The sequence below is a fragment of the Exophiala oligosperma genome (assembly GCF_000835515.1).
Source record: "Exophiala oligosperma strain CBS 72588 unplaced genomic scaffold supercont1.2, whole genome shotgun sequence".
NCBI lineage: Eukaryota > Fungi > Ascomycota > Eurotiomycetes > Chaetothyriales > Herpotrichiellaceae > Exophiala > Exophiala oligosperma.
Genome location: NW_015622819.1, coordinates 1,839,430 through 1,854,726, shown reverse-complemented (window position 1 = coordinate 1,854,726; position 15,297 = coordinate 1,839,430). Strand labels below are relative to the sequence as shown.

The 15,297-nt window shown below is 52.4% G+C and overlaps 4 protein-coding genes across 4 annotated transcripts; 3 read left to right on the top strand and 1 right to left on the bottom strand.

The window, feature by feature from the left end:
* Positions 1–1,064: 1,064 nt before the first annotated feature.
* PV06_02121 (uncharacterized protein) lies at positions 1,065–1,678 on the top strand (the record flags this gene model as incomplete). The annotated part of the gene is made up of 3 exons (XM_016402768.1): positions 1,065–1,091; positions 1,192–1,523; positions 1,587–1,678. Coding segments are annotated over 3 exons (397 nt in total), but the record flags the coding sequence as incomplete, so codon positions are not given.
* Positions 1,679–3,060: 1,382 nt separating this feature from the next.
* PV06_02120 (uncharacterized protein) lies at positions 3,061–5,300 on the top strand. Its single transcript, XM_016402767.1, has 4 exons — positions 3,061–3,221; positions 3,312–3,361; positions 3,438–3,683; positions 3,757–5,300. Exons 1-4 carry the CDS (start codon positions 3,166–3,168, stop codon positions 5,043–5,045), a joined length of 1,641 nt encoding a protein of 546 aa, XP_016266664.1. The 5' UTR covers positions 3,061–3,165; the 3' UTR covers positions 5,046–5,300.
* A 1,822-nt stretch (positions 5,301–7,122) lies between these two features.
* PV06_02119 (uncharacterized protein) lies at positions 7,123–9,951 on the top strand (the record flags this gene model as incomplete). Its single annotated transcript, XM_016402766.1, has 3 exons — positions 7,123–7,134; positions 7,200–7,258; positions 7,320–9,951. 3 exons carry the CDS (start codon positions 7,123–7,125, stop codon positions 9,949–9,951), a joined length of 2,703 nt encoding a protein of 900 aa, XP_016266663.1.
* Positions 9,952–10,362: 411 nt separating this feature from the next.
* PV06_02118 (uncharacterized protein) lies at positions 10,363–13,394 on the bottom strand (the record flags this gene model as incomplete). Its single annotated transcript, XM_016402765.1, has 3 exons — positions 10,363–10,547; positions 10,606–11,782; positions 11,835–13,394. 3 exons carry the CDS (start codon positions 13,392–13,394, stop codon positions 10,363–10,365), a joined length of 2,922 nt encoding a protein of 973 aa, XP_016266662.1.
* Between the last annotated feature and the right edge of the window lie 1,903 nt (positions 13,395–15,297).

The window sequence follows — 15,297 nt, the reverse complement described above, 5'->3', positions numbered from 1 at the left end:
CATCAATCATCATGGGTGAAATCAATAGGGAGAAACAATATCCTAGGGCAAAGGTCCCTTTGAAAGTCATCATCATTGGGTGAGTTCACCGACCTACAGGAGTACCTTGTTACACTCAGTAACAGCACCACTTTATTCCTTTTCCGGGTTCAACACCGAAAGAAGCTTTTTTCAGGTTCAAAAGGCTGACGAGAAGTGCAAAATTCCAGTGCAGGTATAGGTGGTTTGGCAGCGGCGGTGTCCCTGGGTAAACGTGGGCACGACGTACGGATCATCGAGTTCGCACCCGAGATTCAAGAAGTCGGAGCGGGCATCCAATGCGCACCGAACATGTTGCGCATGCTCGACCGGTGGGGTGCGGGCACGGCGGTGCGCAAGACGGGGGTGATGTTGGGTTCCATCCACATCTTGAGGTGGGAAGGCGGGAGGATGTTGGGCAGCGTGCCCATCAAGCAGACTCACGGCGAGCAGTTTGTGGTTCACCGGGCCGACCTACAGATGGCGTTGTTGAACAAGGCTTTGGAGTTGCCCAACGTGAGGATCCAGACCAACACGTTGGTGAAGGGTGTGCAGTTCACGCCCGCGGCCGTGGAACTGGGTGACGGGTCTCGGATCCGGGGCGACGTCGTCATCGCCGCCGACGGGATCAAGTCGACGGTGCGAGGGAGGATTCTGGGGGACGACAAGGACGTGGCCATCCCGACGGGGGACGCGGTGTTTCGGGTCGTCCTGACCAGGGACATGTTGAGGGAGCACAATCCGGACCTGATGCCGTTTGTGGAGGAGAAAAAGGCCATCCGCTGGATCGGACCCGACAGGCACATCATCGCCTACCCGGTGAGGAACCACGAGATTTACAACATGGCCCTGGCCCACCCGGACCGGGGGAGGGTGGACGAGAGTTGGACCACGGTGTCTTCCAAGAAGAACCTGTTATCGGAATATCAAGGGTGGGACGAGAACTTGATCCGTCTGCTCGAGATGGTGCCCGAGGGGGATGTCCTGGAGTGGAAGCTGTGCATGCACATGCCCTTGATACGGTGGGTCCAGGGCAGTTGCGCGCTCATGGGTGATGCGTGTCATCCGATGCTGTGAGTTCATGACACTTTTTTTCCTTATGCTGGAGAATCTCGCGCGCCTCTTGGGAGAAAAGAACGAAAGAAAGCTAACGGGGGAAATATCCTGGCCTAGTCCGTATGTTGCTCAGGGTGCCGCTCAGGCCGTCGAAGATGCCGCGTCTCTGGGCGTGACACTATCGTCTATCACGTCGAAAGATCAAGTCCCTCTGGCTTTGAAAGCGTACGAAAAGGCACAAAAAGCCCGAGCCGAGCATATCCAACAGTCGTGTTTACAGACGAGAGCGGCGTTACATTTGCCCGACGGTCCGGAACAAGAGGCTCGGGATCAAAAGTTTCGAGCTCTGTCGCAAGGAGGCGAGAGTGACGACAAGTGGAATGATCCTCAGATGCAGCAGTTCCTTTGGGGATGGGATGCTGAGACCAAAGCTGAAGAGGCGTGGAGAGGTGAGTTTCCCTCTCAGTAGCTATTGATTTCATACCTTTGGCACAACTAACAAAAAAACACAGAGATGAGCCAACAACCTACCAAACAGAGCCGATTGTAAAGGAGAGGGACGTGAGAGATGACAGATGACTGAAGAATTGCTACCTACCTAGACTGTGTACTGGTACTCGTACTTCGTATATCATGATCCGGCACTGGAGTGATGTTTGTACCTCTGTATATAGCCCCGCAAAACTCGACTCCAGTATCTCATATCTACCAATTACATAACCAAACTACCACCATTTACCTCATACAATCTTCATGTGTCACAAGAGTCTTCGACTTCTCGTTATTGTGGCTGGAAGATGTTAAATTCCTTTATTGTGATTCTGTTGATCGTATATCCTCATTAAGTTCAACAGATATCACAGCTGGTCGGTCCACTTCGATTTCAACCACTTAAATAAAAAGCACATGTCATGCCTAATGCCATGGCTGTGGCGGGCGGGCTTACAGGTTAGTTCCCCCCTACCAAGGCACTCAAGCGATAATAGTGCAGACCTTAACGAGAGATAGAGACCGTGCATCATGAGTCGTCCGCCCATTCCAGCAGTCCATCAGACTGGACTTTCTATTGAGAGGATCATTTTGGCCACGAGATCATGCGCCTGGAGTAGCTTAACACCACCATTTTTAAGCGACAACAGTGACAATTTCACTTTTAAGTGCGCTGTGAGGGCTAATTACCTATTCGCACTTGGGGCGTTCAACTTGGCAATACCCAGAAGACTGGCGGCGCCTTCGTGCGGCTCCTTTTAGAGTTGACAGGCGATACGATTTGAGACGGGCCGTGCAATACGAATGCTTGTCCCTGGGTTGAAAACTGTCTGATGTCCTACTTGAAGATTCTTTTGACGATGAAGGTATCGTGTTACAATTCAGAGACGGGTTCAAGCGATCCAAATCCAGAAGACAATCATCATTAGCCGATCTTCGACGCCGAAGCACAACCACCACAACCAAGCTTTTGGGTTGCATGATGTCTTCTCCGGAAAGTCAGGGACCCTGGATGGTATGAACGGCAATAATGACCAACGCCTCGATCATTACGGAGTACAACCCGGGCATTTTCATACTGCCGAGAACCCAATATCGAGCCCGCAAGCACGAGAAAATGCAATGCCGACGTGTCGATGTCTGGACAAGGGGGGGCTCTTCCTCGCTAGATCCGGCCACCTTCCTGAAGCAATGGTCTTCTTCCTCGTGGCCCCATGCCCACAACAAAGCAAGGCCCATGCATACGGAGTCGATAGGGATGGAGACCCCGCTGCCCTCCTTCGACGCCCCACCGATCCAGAAGGCGAATCGTGTGCGCTCCCCCGGGAGAAGGAAGCCAGATGCCACCCACACTATTATTTCAGGGCTCAAAGGGTCGCTAGCAAGGTTTCGCCCGGGGCTTGGACTAATGGAAGATCCTCTCGTACTGTACAAGTACAAATAATATTAACCTTTGGGCCTGTCGAAGTTTTCTAAACCACAAGCTTCCAGATCTTTTCTTGGTCGACCACGTTTTTTGAATACTTTTCGACGACATCGATCGTGGTCAGATCTCAACTGATTGTCATCAGCTCTTTTTTTTTCTTTTTCTGATTTGCCATCATGACCGGGCACGACGACCATGAACACGGTGCCCATCCTCCCCACTTGAAGCACAGGTATGTTGTATACGCAGTAAATCTTCTCTCCGGAAAATTTTTGAGTCACAATCCCCGGATAGATAAGTCACTGACTTTTTTGTTGTTCAGTCATGCACATGAAGAGGATATTCCGGGAACCGTCAATCTGCAAGCGCAAGGTACGAACAGACACTTCTTTTTGAAGCCTAAAAGAACCCTTTTGCGCGAGCGCCAATTACTGACTCATTTTTCCAGAGGGCGATGATACTGGATATGGACAGGCTTTGTTTCCCGTACCGGCCGACGACCCAAACGACCCTCTGCAATGGCCAAACTGGAAGAAGACGATGATCCTGTGCATTTGCGCCGCGTATTCGTTCCTGGGCAATTCCTCGCTACTAGGACCTTCGGTCTACATTGGCATCTATGCGGAAAGCTTTGGAATCTCGCCCACGACGGCCTCGGGGCTGATCTCTTATCCTAACTTGGCTTACGGGTTCGGTACGTTTTCTTGTCTTTGTTGCTTCTTTTCTCTTTTCTAAAAAAAAGGTCGTCTCGCTGACGATCCCAAAAGGCTCGCTCGTCCTCGTACCTGCATATTTGAAATTCGGCCGGAGACCAGTGATGCTCTCTTCGATCGTTGCATTCGCCGTCGGCCTCATCGGCGCTTCTCAGTGTAACTCGTACGCCACACTCATGGTGTGCCGTGTCATCCACGCCTTTGGATCAGGGGTCTGCGAAGCCCTGCCTGTCCAACTTGTCAACGACATCTTCTTCCTGCACGAACGCGGCCAACGACTCGGGTACTACACCGTCTGCCTGTGCCTGGGAGCCACCGGACCCTTGTACGCCGGGTACATGCTCGCGGGCGGCAACTCGTGGCGACTTTTCTTCTACGTCGAATTCGCGTTCGCGTGCGCCTTGTTCATCCTGGCCTTCATCTTCGTCGAGGAGACGTGGTACAAGCGCGAAGAAATGAAGGCGAGGCTGGGCGCCGCCACCATCGACCCCTCCTCCACCGAGCCCGAGGAGAAGATGACAGCCGACCCCGATCTCCGCGAAGTCGGGCCCGGGGTCCCCGGCCGCAAGAGCTTCGTCCGGACTCTGAAACCGTGGGGCGTGTACGACCGGGAGGCGCCCTTCTTCATGACCATGCTCAGGTCCTTCACCTACTTCGCGGTGCCGTCGGTGTTCTGGGTCGTCGCCACCTACGGCATCTACATCGGCCTCGGCGCCCTGGCGTTCAACTACACTTTTCCCCTCAAGATCACGGCGCCCCCCTACAACTGGTCCGAGACCAATTCCGGCCTGATCGCCGTGGGGAACGCGGTCGGTTACATCCTCGCCGTCCCCTTCACCACCTCGTCCGACCGCCTCGCCGCCTACCTGACCAAGAAGAACGGCGGGATCCGCGAGGCCGAGATGCGCCTCGGCGTCCTCCTGCCCGCCATGTTGATTGGCCCCGCGGGCCTCATCGTGTACGGGTACACGGCGCAGCAGAACCTGCATTGGTTTGGCTACTTTGCCGGGGTGGCCATGGTCAACTGGTCCGCCTACTTCTACTTCACCTTCTCCCTCGCCTACGCTGTCGACAGCTACACGGTCAACCTGTCCGAGATGCTGATCGCCATGAACCTGGGCAAGCAGGCCATCTCGTTCGCCATGGGCTTCAAGCTGTTGACCTGGATCTTGGACAATGGCTACGTCACCGTCATCGCCGGCATCTTCTGCGGTGTCCTTGCCGCCAACGACCTGGCGCTGTTGATCTTCATGATCTTTGGCAAGAAGATCCGAATCGCGACGAGCAGGACGTGGCTGGCGAGAATGCACAGGAAGACGCACGTCGTTGGGGAGTCTCACTAAAAACACTATGCAATACTTTTTTTTGAAAGAAAGCGGGAAAAAAAGAGGAAGGAAATCAACACCTACTAGTGAAGAACCCAAGTCCCTGTACTTGTCAGGTTTCCCAGAGCCTTTTGTATTTTTTTTGGGCAACTAGGGCTCTGTTGGTCATCCATGGCCATAATGGATATGCAAGGTTTTTTCAATGATATGGGATTTATCTGCCTGCATTTAACTGTCAGGAGTAAGTAAGTAGCATAATGAGAAATAAGAAACATGACTGCACTTTAACAGGCGGTCAAGTGAGGGAACAATAAAGTGAGAGAGCATGCTTGAGTCTCTTGCCACGTAACTGCCAGTGACCTTTTTTTCAGAGACACATCTATTGATATATCTTGTCTTTTTCAACAAAGCTTCCTACACCAAATCAAGCAACATAACATCATCATTTGCCTCGTCTCTCTCTTTATCGCGCTGTGCATGTACAATCTCCTTCAAAGACAGTGGCTCTTGAACACCACAGGTCGACACACAAGGTCTTGAAATGGGACGACAAAGATTGAGCTTGACGACTTGCTTTCACTGCGTTGATTTGGCTTTACGGTGGTGGCCGTAAGAAAGACAGACAACGGTTCATGTTACCCCTTGCGTACTGTATGATTTCAATTAAAAAAAAAGGGATCCTCCGCAAGAGCGAAGATCCTAGGGATTCAGGTAAAGAACACGTCGAGTTCAACGCTTACTACTTGTTGGTGTAGTGGCATTTCTCCGTATGTGACAGTAGTCCATATCTCGTTGCCAATCCCCAGGTGAACCGGAGAATCCCCAGATATTCCATAGCTCGTGGCGGTCGACGGATCAATCTGCATAATACACGTGGTCAATGAATCGTATACTTTGTCCTCGTACAGTAAACATAGTTGTTCGGCTAGTCAGGAGGGTTGAATCCGGAATACTGGAGACGAGTAAGAAAAACACTTCTCCCAGGTAATACTTACCGTACAGTGGACATTCTCGGAGGTTCTTCTTTACCCGAGATCCACCGGTTCATGTACAAGGCTCCTCCGGGGAAGTTCTACCGCAGACTTATGACCTGGGGTTGGCGCACAATGGCGTCTGCATGTACGAGTCATGGAGTAAATAGCTAATGAAAAGCTGTCTAGTGACCAAACGAGCACGGGTTTTGGATCATGATACCTATCAAGGAGTCTGTCTTTCGAAATTGCCACATCGGATTCGGAGGCAGATTTTGTTAATCGGCTCTGTCGACAGCCCCCGTACCCCAGAGAAGTTAGATGTGTGTTCTCGACAAAGGTGCCAGGAAGAGATTGCTGTACTCGTACTCATTATTGAACAGGAGAGATACATACACATACCCGTAACGTAGTCGGCGCCTCGTAGTTAGTAATACTGAATCTCTCATTCTCCTCGTCCCCTCTTGGATCCCCCCGGCCCCTCCAGTTTCTCCGGATCCCGAACCAATGAAATCGCGGGTTGCCTCTCCACCATTTGGATCCCCAGAAGTTGGTCGATTGGCAATTTTCTCATTCGTCCATCGTCTTCTTCTTCCTCCTCGTCCTCCTCCTCCTCTTCCCTCCATCACCCTGGATCCTCGTCCTCCACACAATCTCATCTCTCCCCCCAGTCCCTCTTCCAACCCGCATCCGACTTTTTCTCAATCCGTCCATGACTCTTCCCCCTCCTACACCATTCCTCATACTGTTCATGCAGTGGGAAGCACCTCACTGTCGTCTATCTGCATTCATTCTTCCCCGCTGATTCGACAGCATCAGCCCAGACCACGTGCTTAGAACCCTGAACCCTGAATACAGAGATCGTTCAGAACCTCGGACCCTGGACCTTCTGCACTGCCGACGCCGCTCTACTTGGACGTTCACCCTTCGTCCTCAATCTTTCCCGCCGCAAAAGAACATCACCCAGATTCCTCTCTCCTCCACCTCTCCCACATTCCCTTTTCCCTTGACGTCTTTGCGGGACGCTTGACTTCAACCACCACTTACCGTAATTGCAAGCATGGTCTTACGACAGTGCACCGTATGCGGTCGCCGCTTCACCAAAACAGAGCACTTCAAACGCCATGAACGCTCGCGTAAGTGCAACGACCCCCGCGCTAAATTGATGTCACTGTACTCTATACTCATTCGTCGTGCTCAGATACTCGAGAACGTCCTTATCCATGCACCATCTGTGACAAAGCTTTCTCTCGAAGGCAAGTACTTCTGTTTTCGATACTGTTTCCCCCCTACAGTATAGCCATTCTAACCGATACTGCAGCGATGTCCTGTTTCGGCATATGAAATGTCATGCTCAAAAGAACGACAAAACAGCCACCAACAAAGCGACGGCCAGCCGTAGGAACACTATTTCCGAGGGCGTCGCTCCTCAGACTGCCCAAAATGAATTCGACGTCAATTCACCTGCCGCCCTGGCAAGTAGTACTCAAACTGGCATTCCCTTGATGCAAATACTATCGCCGCCCAACTATCATCCACCTCAAGGGAATGAAACTACCCAACAACCCCCTAGGCATTCCCTGGACCTTTCCACTCCGTTCTTGGATTCGACTACCACACCCTCCAATCCTCTCCACATGGGCATGTCCAGCACCTCTTGGACCATTCCTTCTCCAATCAACACCATGAACAAGATGCCTCAGCCACCACAGCCGCAAAAGCAGTCTCCGTCCCAAAATAGTGGTGGCAACGCGTCGACATTTGAGACCTCTGTCACGACCCCTGGTGGAAATCCCGCACAAACCCCCAGGTCGGAGATGGCACCCAACCATTTCGCAGACAGTCACATGGAATGGCTACCTCCATCAGACCCGAACCAAAACAACTTCCATGACCCCTTTCAAATGTGGTTGTTCCCGTCGCTGGGCGATCTCGATCAATCACCGGACTTTCTTCAAACGTACGGCCTGACGGACCCTACACAGCAATTTGCCGACCCCAAAGACCTGACAAATGGCAGAGCGTACGAGAATGCCGATCGACTCAAGACCATCGACAAAGTGCCCCGAGAACGGTTCTCGAGGGTGCAGCGGTGTTGGGGTCCCCGCCCCGGCCGGGTACATCGCATAATGCCCATCCTTTGGAAAGAGGTGGCGGCGTTACGTCTAGACAATCTCTTTTCCGAATCACCCACGACGGCCGAAGACTTTCGCACAACCTCGAACTGGGGCCTCGACATCGACTGCAGGGTACGGTTGCGAGACGCGTTCCGGACCCCGGCACCTTCGGTCTACCACTCGCCGAAACTACAACCGGTCGTCGACCCGTCTCTTCAGCTACAGCAAGGCAACGAGGAATTCCCTCCCGCCGAGATTCTCGACATCGCACTCGGTCTCTTCTTCAGACGGTTCCACCCCACGGTACCCTTTATCCACATGGCCACGTTCTCCGTCCGCACCACACCTTCACCCATGCTCTTCGCCATGTGCCTGATCGGTCTGAGTATACTGGGCACCACGGGGGCGACCAAATTCGTGGCCAAGATGTTCCCCAGCTTTCTCCAACGCGTGTGCAACGATCTGTCGGCGTGCGCGGCCACGTCCGCCTCGCCGACCCAACAACTCGTCGTCTTTGCCACGGCGCTGCTCACGCTCAACCTGTCCGTGGTGACCGGTGACCGGGACTCGTTCAACCAGAGCCAGATGCTCTACGTCAGTTTGATCTCCATGGTCCAACAGAACGGCCTGTTCGCCGCCGGGGACGGACAATCCCTGGACGCGTTGCTGTCCGAAATGTCCGAATCCGACGACCGGTGGAAGGTGTGGAGCCGGATCGAATCGGCCAAACGGCTGATTCTGGGACTCTTGCTCGTGGACTCGTGGTATTCTAATCTATTGTCGAGGGCGCCCATCATCCGGTCCGAGTCAGTGTGCGTGGTGGCCCCGTGCGACGAGGCACTCTTCCAGGCCAAATCGGCCACGCAGTGGCAGTCTTTGTTGAGGAGCGGCAAGAGCCAGAGCGCACCTCGGTTCCGCATCGAGGACCTCCACCAGCACCACGACATGCAACCCGTGGGTGGTGGCGGTCAACAGCTGGGTTACCTGGGTCGTTCGAGCCTGCTGGCCCTGCTCCAGATCCAGATGCTAGAGGCCTACCAGAGGTTGATGCCACCGGACCAGCTGACCATCGGGTCCTTTGTACCCTGGCACGTCTACTCGGGCGACGTGCGGGCCGGGACTCTCATCCCCGCCGTGCTCGCCGCCACCCACACGGCCGGCCCACTTTCGTCCTCCAGCAGCGACGACACCAACTGTACGGTATTGTGGCACAGTTTGTGCATCATGTTGCTGTCCGATTTCCGCATGTTCGAGCTGGCGGCCGGCCGTCACGGCGCCGCGCCCGCCACGGGGGCACTGGAAAGTATCGGTCAGTGGTCCCAAACTCAGTCGGCCCGCCGGGCTTGCGTCCACGCCGCCCAAAACTTCCGCCTCATGTCGGAGAGGCGGGTCTCGGACAATGTCACCATCCATTCCGTGACGGCGCTTTTCGCCTCGGCCCTCGTGCTGGGCCTGTATCTGTTCATGGTCCAACCGGGTTCGTCTTCCCGTCAAGGTACCGCCCCCGTCGAACTCATCGAGGCCGACCCGGATTGGACGGAGCTTCACGATTTGGGTTTCAAGGACGAATCCCTCGACCAACACCCCGCCGACCGGAGCCTGACGGCCAACCGCGAGGACGAATCCTGCCGGTCCCTCGTCTACCAGTTCGTCAAGCACGGCGGCACCGTGAGTCTCAACGGCGTCGTCCACCAGGGGGGCTACGAGAGTGCCCGGAGGGTCCTGTTGGACTTTGCCAACCTGATGGACGGCATCTCCGGACGGAGACTCAGGACCTTCACCCAGGTCCTGCACATCATGAGTGACGATTTGATGAATGTGGATCCGGGATTGTAATCAGCTAGCTTCTTTACATGTCCAAATCTACGAAATGACAGCATGTATATGCACAAATTTACAATGACAGTGTCAAGGGACAATCACGCTCACACTTACACTTAAGATCACCATTCTCGAAAAGTGTGGCATTAATCCAACGCTATCACCTCTGCATATAGGGTAATGCACGAGGAAGAAGAAAGCCGGCTACCTATTAGGTATGCATCATAGATGCGTTTACATGTATAATGTCTTTGCATGTGTAATCTTCGAACCTCAATCCGCACCGATACTACCATCATTGAGACTTCCAAAAGTGTGATTCATTCCGTCGTATTCACCTTCAAAGACTCGGAGCTAGATGTTTCATTCCATCTTGTACAAAACACAGATCGTTCGATCAAACGCAAGTCTTCAGATCAAGTCATGTCAGAACTCATTCTTCTTAAATATGGGTCCGAAACTGGCACCCCATCCCGGTATCATATAATCATCATCGTCTTCTTTTCTGATCAGCTCAGCTCGCCTCTTGACCTCTTCCTGCACCGTCTTATCTTCTTCCAGGTCGGCCTCTCTCCTCTCATGTTCAATCATCCATTGCCTTTCCCGTTCTTCTGTGGTGAAAGTTAGATACAAAAGTATTAGTAGAGCCGAGCGACAACGTTCTCTTACCTCTGATTTCAGCAGTGCGTTTGGATAATCTGGTTATCTCCGCCTGTCGAACTACTCGATGAACAATAACATAGTCGTCTCCTGCTTCGAAACTCTCGCCTGCTTCTTCCAAGGCTTCCGGGTTCACCAGGGCACGACTGATCTTGGTCCACGCTGCATCGCGTAGAATCTCCTCATCGTGGTTTGAGTCTTCTGATAACTTGAATTGTTCACGACCAGAGTCGGAATTCTCAACGTACATTCCTTGAGAATCTGTAAAGCTACCTTTGGGTGTTTGTACATCCCGTTCGGACGCCTTCGTCGCAGTGCCCTCGTCTTGTTCTGTCGATTGCATCTCGTCATTTTCTTCATGTTGCAGAAGTTTACTCTGTTCAGCTTCTTCTGTTCTGAAGTCGAGCAAATTTGGACTTTGAACAAAGTCCCAATTACCGATAGAGTCACCTCTTGAAGTAGACACATCAAAAGACCTTCGATAGTGTTCAACTTCGGGTTCGGGGTCGCCTTCGAGGAGATTGGGATCCAAGGGTGCGTCCGCAGACACAGGCAGTCTCATGTCTTTTGGATGATGATATACTTCGTTCGAGGCATTCACCAGCCTCAATATTTCATAGGTCCTTCCTTCCGTTTCATCGGGCGGCAGAACCGCCAAAGAGGGCTCTTCTAATTGTTGGACATCTCTGGTTTCCTTCACCCTTCGCGGGAGCATTTCAACAATCACGGGTTTCTCATTCGGGTCCACAATGGTTGGTTTCTTACGCCTGCTCAAGCCCATACCATGTTCTAGAGCCCTGAAGAGTCCATGAATAACTTCACATTCAGCTGGGATGCGGACTTCGATAGGGTTGCCATAAGCTCTATCGATCCTAGAGAAAGCTTTTCCGCCCCTATAGGAAAGATGGGAGAAAACATATCTAGCATAGCTCCGGCCGCGGTCACACAGGCCATGTCCTTGTTGATAGGAGTCGTATGGGTCGGCACAGAGTGTGCATTTACTTGCATGCTTTGCAAACCTGTACATGACAAAATACTCATCATCGCGTGATGGGCGAAGCATAAGTAATCCGCCGCGTTTCAACGCGCGATGAGTAGAGATACCCTCTTCATCTGCTTCAGAAGCCTGGGAATCTGTCTCGTTGCCGGTGCTTTGAGACTGAAGTAGGATGCTGTAAAGAGTCTCCTGGAGAAAGTTTAGCGGCGCAGGGAAGAGTGTAATGTTATCATGGACTCACATGGGATAAATCCGCAAAGACGTAGTAGAATATCTCATCCTCTTCAAAATCGAGTCCACGCGACCGGAGGACTTGGACGTCCACCAAACCTTTAGGGATTTGTGTCCACGGGCTCTTTGAAGGCACCGCCCCTCCGTTTGGGGTCGCCGTAGGGCGCTCAACATCGGTCTTGGTTTCACTGTTTCGAGGCACAGGGTCGTATCTTAGCCTGAATGCCTGTTCATTATCGCTGTCGCTATCAGTATTAGCCGGAGGTATAGGGTTGGCTGTGGGCTGATGACCAATGGTAGAAGGATCGGATGCGTCAGCAACAAGCGCACGCTCATCATCATAGACATTGCCTTCGCTGACTGATCCCCCATCATCGTCTACATCCCTTTCCCAGTCTTCCTCTTCCCAGGAGCTGGTGCTTTGGCGGTTTTCGGGATCGCCCTCATCATCGGGAATAGCTCGTGGCATAGCAAATAAGGCCAACTCTTCCAGGTGTCGTCCAATATGGCTTTCCAAGTGCATAGCAGAGATGGATGCAGTGCTGCATTGCAAAGGACATTGAGACTGTGAGTCCAATTCAGACGTATGAGCACTCCTCATGTGGTGGAACCATTCTCGACGGCTGTTGTATAGCTGATTCGGGGCAGAGCAATCGGGAAAGACACATGTGTACGGCATGAGATCTCGAAAGACGTGGCGCACCCATGAAGTCTTGTCCCTAATTGTGACGATGTAGAAGCAATATGGGCATTCGAAGGGCTGTTCATTCGCTGATTCTTTGGGTGGCGGAGGGACAGTGAGTCGGTCGCTGCCTTCCCATAAGCTCGGTGCATAGGAAGTCTGTGATACGCCGGAAGTGGACGCAGTGTCGTCGAAAGTTATATTGGTCTGTTCGACGAAGCCAGTCGCAATGGTCTCAGAGAGTTGAGTAGACGTTGCATCCTTCGTCTCATCCACGACGTGGTCGATATTTTTACTAAGCTTTGCGTGATGTCGCTCTCGATATCTCAGAGATGCTCTGCGCCTGGAAATGGCAGAACCAAGTCGATCTACGACCACTTGAGTGAGCCGAGGGTATTTCTGACCGACGTGTACGCGGTCATAGGGCTCAAAGGGAGCGGCGTCAGCTTTTCTAGTGCCTAGAAGACGATCATGTTGTATTGGGCGGCGAATGACCATGGAAAGCTGGAAAAGGCAGCTGATTGCGTCGACCAGGCTCTCATAAATCTCTTGTGTTTCCGGTTCATCATCTTGGTTAGCCGACGACGAAGCGTTGTCGTGGTCTGGATCGTTCAGAAGTTCTTCCAAATCCTTCAGTATCCGACGGAGCCTTTGTAGGAGTTTAATGGTCTGGTCTTTGATATGAGACGCGTCTCTAAGGCGAAAGTCGAGTGAGGATTGACCGGTCTGGTGAGCACCGATGTTGCTTGCCCAAACGCGCAATCTACCTAGTTCGTCTTTCCATAGGTTCATAGGGACCTCAATCTCATGAGCTGCAAGATCGCCTCGGCCCAAGAGTGCGTTGAAGTCCCTGAGACAATCGATAAGAAGAGCAGATATTGTAGACATTGCCCGGTGCTGATGCCTTAAGAATTCGGCCCGTCAACGGAAGGAAGCAGCCGCGCGGGACGATCGAGATCAACGACACCAACAATAATTCAAGAGACTCGGACGCTGTTGGAGTTCTGTTCAATCTCTCGTGTTCAAAGCAAAGGCTCCAGAAAGGCTGACGATGCTACTTGCAAAATTCTGAGAAGTCCTTGCTCCAAGGCGGTGCTATGCACAAGCCTCTCACATGTCGCATAGCCTGTCGTGACTACCGACACTGCCACCGCCATTGCTTCTGACTATTGGTTGTCGACCAGGGTATGAATGTTCAAAAGGCGGGGATGAGTTGAGCTGAGTTGACCGTAAGGCTGTGACTCTTCTTTCCCACTCCTTCGAATCTCTTCATTGTCAATATGCAAGACGACTGAAAATGGTGACAGGTATCGAAACCGTGGGCGTTGTTCTAGCCATCTTGCCCCTTGTCGTAAATCAGTTAGACACCTACGTCCAAGGCATCGAGACTCTCAAGGGCTTCCGCAACAAACGGTATCGGCGACAGCTGGAGGAATATTCGACGAGGTTGGGGACTCAACATGCAATCCTACTGAATTCACTGGAACAAGCCCTAGAAGGAGTGGTTGAATATGAGGAAGAAATATCCGACTTGATCAATTGTCCTCTTGGGTCGTCCTGGAAAGACCAGGCGTTTCAGCGTAAGTTGCGCCGAAAGCTCGATCGAAATTACGACGTATTCATTAGGACAACCACCGAGATTTCTCGAGAGCTACAATGTCTATCTGCAAAGCTTGGGCTGGACTCCTCGACATCTGCACAAATATCTTGGGACGATGCCGGCACTGTTGAACGCGAGCTGAAGAAATTCAAGGATATCTTCTCTAAATCAATCTACAATGAACTCCTGTCCAAGGTTGAAGGTGCAAACGGAGCTCTTAAGACGCTGATTGAACAATCACGTCGTCGTGAAACCACAAGAAAGCACCGAGTGTATAAAAGGAAACCTCTTCTGAAATACAGAAACGCTCGCAAGCATGCCGCAAATCTGTACAATGCAATCGTAAATGGGGCCTACTGGACCTGCCCATGCAGAGCATCACATTGTGTGCACCTCAGGATTGAGCCGCAGTCTCTGGATGAAGACGAATCGAAATACCAGACTCAAGAATGCTTGCTTCCCAAGTTGCGAATGGTGTTCGCTTCAAAGTCCACCAGCACAGCGAAACCTTCCTGGTACTGGCAAGAAGTAGAGACAATTCCTATCATATCCGAACCAGTCGCGACTGTTCCACTTGCCAAAGCAAAGTCTGCATCGGCGGTCGTTACCAAAAACGCTGGCCCAGATCGCAGGGTCACGTTTGCTGCCATCGTCGAGTCCACACTAGAGACTGTTCCCTGGCCACGAGTGGACAACCTCCCTGCGCCCAAACAAATCTCCAACATGTGTTCTGCATTGTGTGCACAAAATGTTGATGACAAGCTGCTTGGGTCCATCCTTGACCGTTGCGACCCAGTGCACCGGTACAATGTCTACCTCACCGACAAGGTGGACAGCGACGTCCCTACGAAGACGCTAGCAGACGTGCTCGAGTCGTCTGCAAAGGACAGTTTCAGGTTCAACATTGCCAATCAAAGCTTCATGCTCAGCCGTCATGACCGACTATCTCTTGCAGCGACTTTGGCTTTGAGCGTCTTGCAGTACCAGGGTAGCTGGCTAAGGCCACACTGGCGAACACAAGACATTCTGTTCAAGACACCAAAAAGCAGCACTCCGACGCTGCTCGATCGGGTATACCTCTCTGCTCACGACGTAAGTTGTCCAGAGAGGAACGAGACATCACAGCCAGTCACGGCGGTGACTTCGAGCAGCTCCCTGATCCGTTGCGCCCTTCTCTTCCCTCTGGCGCTC

Coding starts and splice junctions, on each gene's coding strand:
- PV06_02120 (XM_016402767.1), top strand. CDS start 3,166: ATGACCGGGCACGACGACCATGAACACGGTGCCCATCCTCCCCACTTG. Junction 3,222..3,311: donor CCTCCCCACTTGAAGCACAG/GTATGTTGTATA, acceptor TTTGTTGTTCAG/TCATGCACATGAAGAGGATA. Junction 3,362..3,437: donor CGTCAATCTGCAAGCGCAAG/GTACGAACAGAC, acceptor TCATTTTTCCAG/AGGGCGATGATACTGGATAT.